This window comes from Bradysia coprophila, unplaced genomic scaffold, assembly GCF_014529535.1.
Source record: "Bradysia coprophila strain Holo2 unplaced genomic scaffold, BU_Bcop_v1 contig_350, whole genome shotgun sequence".
NCBI classification, from domain to species: Eukaryota; Metazoa; Arthropoda; class Insecta; order Diptera; family Sciaridae; genus Bradysia; species Bradysia coprophila.
In genome coordinates, this window is record NW_023503608.1 from 11,043,092 (window position 1) to 11,055,764 (window position 12,673).

General features: G+C 32.6%; 2 protein-coding genes across 2 annotated transcripts; both read left to right on the forward strand.

Annotated features, from left to right (window-relative positions):
- Positions 1-1,898: 1,898 nt before the first annotated feature.
- LOC119080981 lies at positions 1,899-2,761 on the forward strand. Its single transcript, XM_037189626.1, has 2 exons — positions 1,899-2,025; positions 2,388-2,761. Exons 1-2 carry the CDS (start codon positions 2,014-2,016, stop codon positions 2,655-2,657), a joined length of 282 nt encoding a protein of 93 aa, XP_037045521.1. The 5' UTR covers positions 1,899-2,013; the 3' UTR covers positions 2,658-2,761.
- Positions 2,762-5,768: 3,007 nt separating this feature from the next.
- On the forward strand, positions 5,769-7,442 carry LOC119080982. The gene has a single exon (XM_037189627.1). The coding sequence runs from the start codon at positions 6,034-6,036 to the stop codon at positions 6,616-6,618; it is 585 nt and encodes a 194-aa protein (XP_037045522.1). The 5' UTR covers positions 5,769-6,033; the 3' UTR covers positions 6,619-7,442.
- Positions 7,443-12,673: the final 5,231 nt, after the last annotated feature.

A 12,673-nucleotide genomic window follows, 5' to 3' on the forward strand; every position in this document is an offset into this window, starting at 1 on the left:
TAATTGCGACGTTTGCAGTTAATGCTCAGAACGGATTAAATTCAGGTCATTTCCCTACTGCAGCATCCATGTGTGCAACAGAAGTTAACTACAAATCGGTTTAATTTTGATCTATTGTCTACCTAGATTTAGGTTTATGTTAAGAAATATATGTCAGAGCAAAATTGATGGTTGGTCAGAACCAGTTTCAATAGAGTGAATAGTGTTACACCCTTACCTAGCTAGTCTTGATAAAAAATGAAAGGAATACCCCTAATGTAATCACGTCTCACATGCTGCTACACATACTAAATTTAGTTGAGAATATGCGATCACTTTTGCTAAGAAGATATGAATTAAGTGCGGCCGTTGGTCAGCCTAATCAACATTTTATTTAATTCTAAAGTTAAAGTGTTTACGTATTAATCATCACACTTTCATCTTATTTTACAAAACAAAAATCTTGGAGCTGAAACAATTTCCGAGTCTGGAGAACACAAACGAATTGCGAAAAAAGTTGTCTGTAACCTCAAGGCTGATTACGATTTCCATTTGTTATTTTGTAGTGTGGGCCTGGTTTGCAATCAGATAATATTTTAGTCAAATAACAACAAGATACCGTAAAACACACGTGCATCACAGTTCATCTTGTTATCAATATGACAAAAATAAGCCCCTGAACAAGATGTGATGGTCTGAACATCATCCAATTCTATTTTTTTTAACTTATGCAATTTTGTGTACGTATGGGATAGGCAATTCGATATAAATTCAGGCACGAAGGAAAATGGTATACTACAAATATCACATTAATTTCGAAGTACAAAACGTGTAAAGAAATGTAACGAAACGTTTTGCATTGATAGCATGTGTTCGAAAGCTTGTGTCTAATATGGAGGACGCATGCAAATCGAAACGGTTTGTAAAAGGAAGCCAATTTTATGGCTCTATAAATCGATAATAAGATATATTTCGTATATCAGTTGGTATGCAACAAAGCAAACATTTAAGTGGATATTCACGCGGATTGGCATTGCAGATTGCAGCTCTGTCGGTTTAGTCTGTTTAATTTTAATGAATCTTGTGGCATCGAGAGCAGAGACAAAAATGACTATTGAACTTTGGTTAGAGCAGAAAAAAAATCATGCAATTTCATGTTAAAACAAATGAAGTAAAAGACTTTGTCTCAAACTTTTGTCAACGATTTAGACAAGAGAAGTAATAGATTAGATGATTATATCGAGATACGCCTGTCAATGCTAAAAGGTTTAATACAAACGAATGAATCTGATCTAGACTTCCTTATTTGGGGATTTAAAAAAAAAATTATTTGGGGCTTTCATAGCACTTTCATTTTTATTAATGCATAGAAATGGCCGTTGGGTCGCCATAGTCTTCAGAGAATTTTTTTTAAATAATTTTCAATTCTAGATGTGACGAAAGCATTTAGGATTATAATATATATATTAACATGGATATGTTCGCATTATATGGTAATAATGATACCACTTTTCATATTCCTTTGTAAAGATATCTGCATCTTAAATATAATTTTCCCATTGCAAGAACGAAACCAACATTTTTATATTAATGTTTCAGCCTGTAAAACTAGTTATTATTCCTCTACATTTATTGAAGATATTAACCTTGCAATCTGCTAAGAAATTCAGTTCGTTTTCATTTTTAATTCGCATCAAAAACGATTATGCACCCATTAAAATGGTCAGATCAGGTTCTTTTTCTTGCCTCTACATTTATTCCAGTTGTCGTTTGAGATAAAGCGAAACTATTATTGTACGTCTTCAATTACATGGTAAGTATTTTTTTTTGTATTGAAGAAAAAATTGTATCTGGTAATGCAAAGGTATCGTGTAACAATCATATTATAAACAATCTAGTTTCAGAACAGAATAAGAAACAGACAAAAAAAAAGTAAAGGAAGCAGGCACTATAAAAGAGGGATGCATCAACCAAAGTTATCATCAGTTCAAGTTTGCTTCTTGAAAGTGTGACTACAAAAATCCTTCAACCAAAATGCTTAAGTTTGTGAGTGAACGCTTAATAACTTTAAGTTTTTAGTCCGTGAATTTTGTGATATTTGGGCTCATTGTTTATATGTGAATTGTAAAACATGTAAAGGGTTCGAAAAGCCTAACAATGAATAAGTTTTCTCAAGTCAGTGACGAAAAGTAAAAGTTTCGTTGCCTTTGTTGAGAAAATCAACCCGGTGATAACAGATTATTTAGACACACGATGTGTATTATTACACATCTAGTGACTGAAAAAGCACTTTTATCACTCGGTGACATAAATAACCATTTTTCTATTAACTGAAATTTATGTTGACTAAAAGCTCAAAAAAGATTCGTTTCTTCAATTCGTCTCAATTAAATATTTAATTTTCAAAGGTTGTACTTGCCATTGCTTTGACCTGTGTCGCCGCAAAACCATCCGGATTAGTATACACGGCACCATCATTGTACTCAGCCCCATTGGCAGCAGCACCATTGGCAGCAGCTCCATTGACTTCCACCTATTATAGTGCACCATTGACGTATTCAGCGCAAAGCTATAGACCACTAACATACGCCTCGCCATATGCTTATTCTGCCTATAACACCTACAATTATCGGGCACCATACAGTTATTCGGCACTACCATCAGCTACGTTTTTTTAGACGAATTGCATCCACGAATACTGAAACATTGAACGCATCGCCACAGTGACATGAAATCATGATAATGAAAAAAAAAAAATCGAGTTGTTCCGTCCATTGGTATTTTTGAGACCAAAAAATTTTCAACTAACTTTTTTCGGAAGAGTCAAAATTTTTCATTAAAATTTTTAAATTGAAAAATCATGTTTTTTAATTGCAATACATCTACCATCCTATATACCGTTTATGTACGAATTAAAGCATCTGCAATCCTTATTGTGGTAGCCTGAGCTCAAGTTGAATTTTATGAAAAGGTAAGCGAATCTACGCAATAACACCAGAACCACTAATCACAGAGCTATTTTTAGACCCGTACGAAGTACTGGGGTCTTATAGGTTTACGCATACGTTTGTAACACGTCGAATTGGACTCCCTGAGTAAGGGGAAACCTATTGTGGTTGTCTAGAGATGCCAAATCCGCGAAAAAAAATATGTCCGTCTGTCCGTCTGTCTGTCTGTCTGTCTGCACGATAACTTGAGTAAAACGCATCCGATTTTGAAAATTCTTTTTTTTTCCGTTTGGTAATGTCAAAAGACAGGCTAAGTTCGAAGATGAGTGATTTTGGATCGACCCCTCCCGAGCTGTGGCCCAATAAGTGCTTTACGGTTTTTCGAAGATATCTTCGGACATTTAAACGTTAAACTTGTAAGTGATACGTCAAATAAAAGGTATTTACAATACCGATCGACAAAAAAAAAGTTTATGGAAATCGGATGACCGACTCGTGAGTTAGACCCCTTGGTGTGGAACAGGCACAGGAGGGGAAGCAGTTTTTGCTTGTAGGTCGGCCACATTTAAACATATTTCGTCTGTTTTAGCTTTATTAGATAGGTATTGACCGTACCAATCATGGAAAATTTTTTTTATGAAATTATGTTCTCCGGAGCGTGAGCTAGGTCTCTTGGAGTGAGCTCTTATCTGGCTACTCGGAAGTACAGTGAACGTGGTGTATTTTGACAATATCTCGAGTAAATTTTGACCGAATTTCATGATTTTTTGTTTGTTTGAAAGGTATTAACGAATGTAAAGCGTCGGTACTATTTCCGGTCTCCTAACAAAATGGCTGCCGGCGGCCATATTGGATTTTAGTAAAATAGAAATATCTTGGGAAAAATGATACTTAGAGAGTTTCTGTTAACATGGAAATAATTTGTTATGTGTGTGGGGTTTCAGGGATTCCATATACGGACATCTATATATACCTATATACAGCTATATTGAGCTATATACAGGCATATAGAGCTATATAATATCATATTTATCTGTGAAATGTTTATTTATAGTGAAATATAGTTAAATATAGCGGTAAATAGCTGTTTAAATAGGAATTTATGAAATTTGTCTTCGTACGGGGCTGTCTATATTGCCTCCGGCAATTTAGTTGTATATGATAACAAGGCAAAGAGTGGATAATGTAAGTGATTTTAAAGGGAGAATAGTTTTTCAGCAGAGAAGAAAATGAAGTAAGAGAAATAAAGAGTTTCACATTAAAGGCTTTTGATACGAATAGGTGTTTCGTACGGGTCGGCTTTAGCTATGTTTTACTATTTAATAAAGAATAATTTAAATTGAAATTCTCCTCGTGTTATAAAACCAATCCTTACAAAAAAAATAGCAGATTGTCCGCGTAACCATGTGGTAGAGAATTAATTTTTTTCACGTGTTTCGTGAATGGACATTTTAGAGATGGAATTTTGACAATGAAATTAGACAACAAGAATTTTTGACGTAAGCATTTAAATATATATTGAGTCCAGTCACGGCACAATTAGCCCGTTCAAAACAGATTACGTAACAACGTAACAGTTTTTAAAAACAAACTGAAGATTTACATTTTCAACTTCATCTTTTCATCAGAATTCTTTTCGAAAAATGTACGAGCGCAAGAACGACCTCGAAAGTGTTAGCTAGCTTTAAATAAAAATTAGTTTTGGTTGTAGTCGTTCGACTAGCTCTGAGAATGGAATTTTCATAAACTGCTCGGTTGTTTCATAGCTGGTCAAACTGCTGCAACTAAATCTATTTTCTTCTGAAAGTTATTACATTCGGCGTGGTTATTGCGGTCCCATATTTTTGAAAAAGGATTCTGGTGGAAAGATATCCAAAGTAACCTAAAATCTAGTATTTAAAAAAACGCCCATATGTATGCTTTCGGCTATATCAATAAGTTATTTGTTCAATGACGGAAGAAAGATTAGAAATTGCAGTTTGAGGGTGTTGGTTAAGAGCGTAGCGAGGGCCGCAAGTCACCCGAGAAGATACAATTTCCAAATATTTTACCGAGGTAAACACAACATTTTTCACAACAAAGGTTTCAGAAGTTTCAGCGGACGGGACAAAAGACTATTTTCTCGCCTGAATTGTGAAAAATGTACATGTAAAACATAAAGAAAAATATTTTGCATCAGTCTCTTAATATGCTAGCCGTTTAAAAAGTGTTTATTCATGCTGAAAAATAATTCATTCTGTTAAATAGAGACCATGGCAACATTTCCCGTTTTTCCGTTTTCTCTACTTTAAGAAACATCTCACCAACAAGCAATAATTTCATAGATTTGTCAAGGAAACCGATAACAAAAATTGCAATAATAAATAACCATTGAAATGCACCTGACCGAGTGCATCACGATTCACAGCACACATTCATTTTCCACGCCTAAAACGTTTCTGTATCCTTGTCACATAAGATCGTGTATACGAGTATACTCAATATATTCACATCACATATATAATAACATCGGATTAACATTTTTATACTTACAATATCTAGAGGAGAAATCTGCTGATGATTCTGCTAAAAAAATCGCATTCAACATTTCCTCTGTATGTACAACATCCATCAGCTCTCCACCTAGTTCTATTTACTAAGTGTTTTATAACAATAGCACGTTTTATCGTACAATGTCTTATTTCCTATATATGTACAGTACATCGAACAAATTCTCCATCGTCCTTATCATTCACAACATTTGAACTTCGTCCATGTTCGTTTAACTACCCCTTCGAACGGCAGAATTTTACTATATAAGGAAAATGTTTGAGAGAAAACTGTACATTCTACTCTTATATCTCGGTTGGATAACAGTTAAATTCGAATTGTACAACGAGTGAGTTGATTTCCCAATATAATTCATGAAAATATACATGAAAGAGAATACTGGAAAAACAGTCAGTTTGAAAATTTGAAAAGTTCAGTGAACGACAAAATATATACGAAGAACAAAAAGGAAAATTTTATTCAAGTGTATTGCCACTGGCAGTGGAACAATTTTACGTGAAAAATCTGGTTGAAACAAGAGAATTAAATTAACTTTATTTTGGTTGAAAAAGTGATTATGACAATGGTTGACGAACCAAGAGTTATATTTATGGATATACCAACATCAAAATCCCGCAGTGTATCGCCAATGTCACCATCGCCTGGTCGAGATCGAAGTGTTGGATTTTTCGATCTGCTGACCCGTCGTTTTGGCCGTCGATCGCACGATGATATTTGCTACGAACATCACGGTGAAGAGGATTCGCGTAGCTCATCAACGGACTCATGTTCATCAACATCGGGTCGATTAGCTGTGAGCACAAAAAATCGACACAATTCCAATTTGGAACTATCATGTTCGAGCGATTCCAGTAGCAACAATTCAGCGGATACATCAAAAACAGAATCGCGAAGCCATCGTCGATCGACGTCTTCATTGCGTCGAGCCTTTCAAAATATTTCCCTGTCGTCGAGATCGCTATCGTGCAGTAGTACTACCCAGTGCAAAGAATCCACAAAACAGAAAAAGGTGAAAAAGACACCACCGCCGAAAAGAATACTCAGACAGCCCGTTTCTTATACATATCTTAAAGGAATGTCTGGATTGCCTACACAAAGAGTGCCAAGATCTTCGGTATGCTCTCACTATATGCACAGATAAGTGAAATCGGAAAATGTGTTCCGTTGCATATAAATTTGAACTGATCAAAAGTGTCAATTTTTATTTTAAATTGTAAAATAGTTACTGATTGAGTTCCGAATTATATAATATACGTGGTTCGAAGCATCATTTCACTATATTATAACTTCGTGTTCGTTCTGATGTGCAGAACCTATAATTTTCATGTACATATAGCAAATTCAGTTCGTTTCGCTATCATTTCCAAATTATACTTAAATGCAATACATCTTTAAAAGTAATTGACATTGATGCCGGACATTATAGCTAAGGATTTTAGATTAAATTATTAGGAAAAAAGCAAACCTGTATGACTAACGACATAAATGAATTCTATTATTTGGAATTGATGATGAGATTGCACTGAAAATATCATTAAAAAATTAATAGAAGTCAGATGAATTAAATAGAAAATTGAGTAAAAAAAGTATTTAAAACCAAGAGAAAAAGTAAAATTAAAATGACAAAAATGGTGATTCTTGTAAAGACTGTTACAATAAAAAAAAATTTAATGAATAAAATATTTATGAAGTGTAGACACGTAATAAATTGCATTTGTATGAAATTAAAAGTATTGTACTTCATTGAGAGATTTTATTCAAAATGTAATCGAAAATTTGTGAAAATATGAGATGAAAATTTGAAAAACAAAAAAATTTAATGAAAATTTAAATAAAATAATTAAGGTAACTGTGCCTTTTGCATGAAAAAAAGAATGAGTATCTAATTTAAGTAGACCATCTCATATTAATAGCAAATGAAGAAAAAAAAAATTTGAGTTTACTGAAGGCAAAAATTATTTTTACAAAATTGATTTTATCCTAATTACAATTTTAATTATCATTCTGAATTGAAATCGAATTACTGAATTGACATTTTAATTGATTGTCTCATTCGTTTTATAATAAAAGAAAACCAAAATAAACAAAAAATTTATAGAAATGAAAAATGTGTACTCAAAACACTACTAAATATACAATTCATATTAACACTCTGATTCAAATAAACACAAAAAAAAAGAAAAGAAAAAATCTTTCAAGAGCTACTATAATTACTCACCTAACATAAACGATTACACTAAAACTTAAAAACCATTTAATTGAAGAGAAAAACTGCCACATATTCAAATTTAAATTTTAAAAAAATATCTTAAACCCAAAACCACTATGAAAATTTAAAAGCAACAGTCAAAAGAGCTAATAAAAATTTAAATAAATTAAAATTTATGAATTTTATGGTATCTAACTTAAGAAGAAAAATGAAAAAAATAAAACCAAAAATGAATATTGTACTTATGGAAGAGATCTCTCAATAAAATAAAGATAAAAAAAACATTTTTTATTATTAAAATAATGCACTTCTGTAACCAAGTATGTCGTAATTTCACAAAATGCATACAATTTATATTAATTAATTGATTAATTATACAAAAAATAAACAAAAAATATTAAAATTACAAATTTGCCTTTTTCTCAACGAAAAATATTTTTCCTGTTCTCGAAATGAATGATGCTGACCATGCTGTGTGAAACATAAAAAGATACCGTAACTACTGGAGGCTGAAAAATAAAATGGAGACTGAAACATCTAGAAAACATTTTCATATTTCGTTTGTTTACACAGAAGCCAGTTGTCATTTTTTCCTTAATTACCTTCTATTTCATCTACTGACGATTTAGTTTGTTAGATTAGTTTCCTCCCTAATGAACTTGTTTAAAAGAAATTCAAACAGGACCTACTTTTCAAAAAAAATATTTCCACAAATTTCTAAAAAAAAATCCTAAAATTCGGCTTGTTTTCTTGTTTAAGAGTTGTTGTCAAATCAAAATCTAGAATTTCACATTTCTGAATATTGGTTAGGCATACTATCGCAACAAGAATGAAATACTTAACTAAAAAATCTAGACTTTCATTTGTTGATATAAATTTTGCGTGGAATCATTTACAAACCACAACAAATTCCAAAACAACATGCCAAATTTCATTTTTCTTTCCATCTTTACAATTTTTTCTAATTTCTAAAATTAAAGAAACCTTTAATATAATCCAGGAAGCTTTTAAAATATTTTTCTGTATACGTGAGAGTGTATTGGTAATAATCTATATCCTCATTACATTTAACAGTGGAATTATTGCTGTTATTGGATGAATTTCAGTAAAATGTTCTTCGATTTCACGTAATTACAAAATGATTTCAGTGCAAATTCAAGATCTTCAAGATTCAGACTTTTGAACTTGTATGTCAGAAAGGTTTCCTAGGGCTGTAAACGCCTTTCTCTGCCTAGAACGATTCTCGCATTTATCCATACAGTGCAAAACTATTTATCTCGATATACACAATTTTGGGATCTCAACACATATAAAAGTGATGCAAAAATTCGATTTAAAATCAGCCGTCTATTGACCCATTCAATGGAATGGAAATAAGGACTGTCCAACCGTTTTCCCCTCGAGTAAGACTCATTCCGGGAAAAATTCTCACTTTTTATGAGGAAGATATTTTTTTGCAAATCTTCACGAGAATTCTGGAAGGAATATATTACAATCAGTTCCATCAAACCACCAAACTAACAGTTTTGGTTGCTATCTCAATAATCAAATTGTGAATCAATTTTCACATCTGAAGACATTCATTTCCATCTGCATTAATCTATTCTCTAATGAGAAAAGTCATATTGTCATGACTAAGAGGAGGTATATTCAATTTTAAAAGAAAAAAAAATCGATACTTTTCGGGGAAATTCCCAAGCATTACCAATATTAATGGATGTTTCCATAATACCATAAAAATTAGAAAATTGGAGCTTCACAGCGTGAATCTCTAAATTGAAAAATAAGAGACAGAAAGTAAATTCACGAAAAGCGCCATGGAAAATTCCAATTGCGGAATATTCCAAATTTTTTATTTCCCGGAAAATAAATCCTTGCCTAATAAATGTATCCTCAATATTGAGAAATTCGAGATGAAGTGATTCGAATGAAACCGATCATCAATTTTGTTTACAACAAATTTTGACTCCGAATTCAAAGATTTATGTGTGTACACCTTTGAACCAAGTAATTAGTCAAAAAATGTGTATTAATTTGTTGGTGATACATATGTTTGCCAGTGGAAGAATCTATAGAAATTGTTGTTCGTCCAATATACGGTGTTCCGTTGTTCTTAAAGGCACAATAAATCAGCGGCAAAAAAACCGCACAGTTTTTCCGTTTAAATTATACTATAGAAGGAAATCACGTAATGTGTTGCGTGGGTGATGAATTTGTTTACGAAAAGTGATGAGGTTTCTCACCATAAGGTCAGTATTTTAGCATAACGAAATAACATTTTATTGGAAAGTCGCAGAAAAAATATATTATTGCGTAAGGAAGTAAATATGGTTTTCATGGTTGCGTTGCGAGAACTATTCTTTTGTCCACTCAAATAAATTGAGAGAAGAAAGTGTGTTTTTCTCACTCTGACGACGGAAAATTCAGTGGAGGAATGGTTTTTTTAACCCTAGATGCCTTCTGTGAAAAAGGCAAGCGAGGACAAAATAAACGATTTTTCCACTAAACTCTCAGTCTATTTCATTGATTTACTTTCGCTTTTTGTGGTGTCATGAAAAACGTTTGGGGAAAAAATAGAAAATTCTATTAATTCTATCGCTCTGCTCTGATCACAAACTTTGATCTTGCTTGAACTTTATATTATGTCATACTGGTATACAAATAACTATTTTTTTTTCATGATTCGCTTGACTGAAAGTCAGGGTCTTACGCCAGAAAATACACAAAAATGTTAGTTCCAAAACTCGTATGAAACCCGTTGTATTTAATTTATGATAATATTGCCATAGACATATTAATGTGCTCCTAATTTTGTAGGAATAAATAAGTCATCAGTGCTCTGTGATGCTTCGGAAGCTTAACAATGAAAAATAAAATGGAATTGATTAAAAATATATTGAGAAAACTGTCAAGTGACCTGATCCACCAAAGAGGTGTAGCCTAGTGAAGATATTTGTTATTTAGAAAAGATTATAAAGCCCACATCAAATGTCATTATTAAACTTAACCTTAAAGGAAGTAATTGAAAAAAGGAAGGGCGAAATTTTTAAGAAAGTGTTGGTCGTCACAATTTAAGTATTGTTTTGGGTAAACATTTTTATGCAAGTTACCCTATCCACAGTTCGTTGTACTCATAACCGATAATAATCGATAAGCGATAAATTTTACTTTTTTTTTGTTGTTGAGTTAAAAATTTCAATTTTGCCTCAAATTATTGAACTGTGAGTATAGGTTGTGCAATCGATTTTATTCTTAATTTGGAAATCTGAAAGGAGATAATACTTCAACAACATGTCGTCATTGTTTCAGTGATTTTATTCATGACATTTAAATTATTTTACGTAAAGTGAAGGGCACCCTTTTAGTCCTTTATTATACCACCTTCTATTTATAGTAAATTTCTGGTTTTTCATACAAAAAACGGCAAAGTGTTATCACCATGAAAAAATGTGAATGATTTGAATAAAAGAGTGGGGAGGTGCATTTGCGGGGTCTTGTTGCGTTTTTGTTATAAAACTTTATTATAAAGGGTTATTTTGGTCGACCTATTGAAATGTACTAAAATTAGCAACCAAGAAATATTGAAGTTGTGCCCAAAATAACACTGGTGCTAATTCGCTAAATTACGAAATTACGACCTAGTTCACGATGAGACGTTTTAATCTTGAGCAATACACTTGAAACAATAATATCAACCAAATAGAGGTATCAGATAATTGCAGCCCAAAGAAAACAAAACAAAAAAACAACAAACACAAAAGCTATACCACATTTACCTTTAACCCAGCCTCAAATAGACTAATAAAATTGGCAATCAAAATCTGACTTGCCGAGAACGGTTCTGATGCCGTCGAATGTGTTGTTGTTTGTTTGTGAAATGTACGCAGTGGACGAGTTTTCTGTTATGTAAATGTTTGTTGTTGGAGGCGAAAGTATACTAATTTAGAAGAAACAAACAGTTAATTCTTGTAGCTATTGTAGCTATAAATGGTGCGATTGAATCAAATTTGTTTTAATTTGCGTTTGCGTTATTTTTGGAAACGGCCTATTTTCGCTGATGTGTGTTGTTGTTGTTGTGTAAATGTTGTTGTTCTAATTTTAGTTGTATTGTGTTCGGTAGATGACAAATTCGATGCAAATGAAGGAATGTGGGAATGTAGGAATTAACATGACCAACGTATGACGGTAACATATGACGGTAACAATAAATTGGTCAGACCAATTTACTCATACGTTTACTGAAATTGCTTCTCTACCGAGAATTTCGTCACAGAGAAGACCAGGGCCGGCCTGGCTTAGACAAGCTTCTGAAGGTGCATGGGGTGTCATTTCAAAAAAGCTAAATATTAAAAAAATCGTACAAACTCCATTTCGAGTCTGTAGAAGCCTCCTCTTGTTGGTTGGTTGAAACGACCCAGAGTTCGTACTAAGAAGAAAATTGTGAAAAAGGCTGATTTTAAACATTTCCTATAGAGTCTACTAATTTCGGTTGGAAATATTGAAGTGATAGATTAGGTATGCATCAAACATGATGACACTTTACACAAGTGAAGTACTAGATTTTGTTGCGATTTGCTTGTCGCTCTTAAAGAGTCTTAAAATAAAGTAAGAAAATTTTAGCGGGTTCATAAAAATTTGTCCTTAAATATTATTCGTTCTTGCATTGTGGACCAGTGAATCATATGAAACAACTCAATATGCAAATGTTTTCCTCAAAATAAATTTACCAAAAAATTGTTGACACACATCAATGGAATGCTGGACCTTGCATACAAAAATGTAAGCAATAAAATGGATGCCCTCAAACAAAATTATGATACACATATTTCGTAGTGCACACATCGAATGATATCGACACGGATTATAAATACATGCAACGAAAACTCATTTCAAATTTCATTGATGTAAAACTGAAAAACACTCCATCAAAAGGTCCTTCGAAACCTGTTTATATGATTACGCTCCACTATATACTATTGCATGTAAC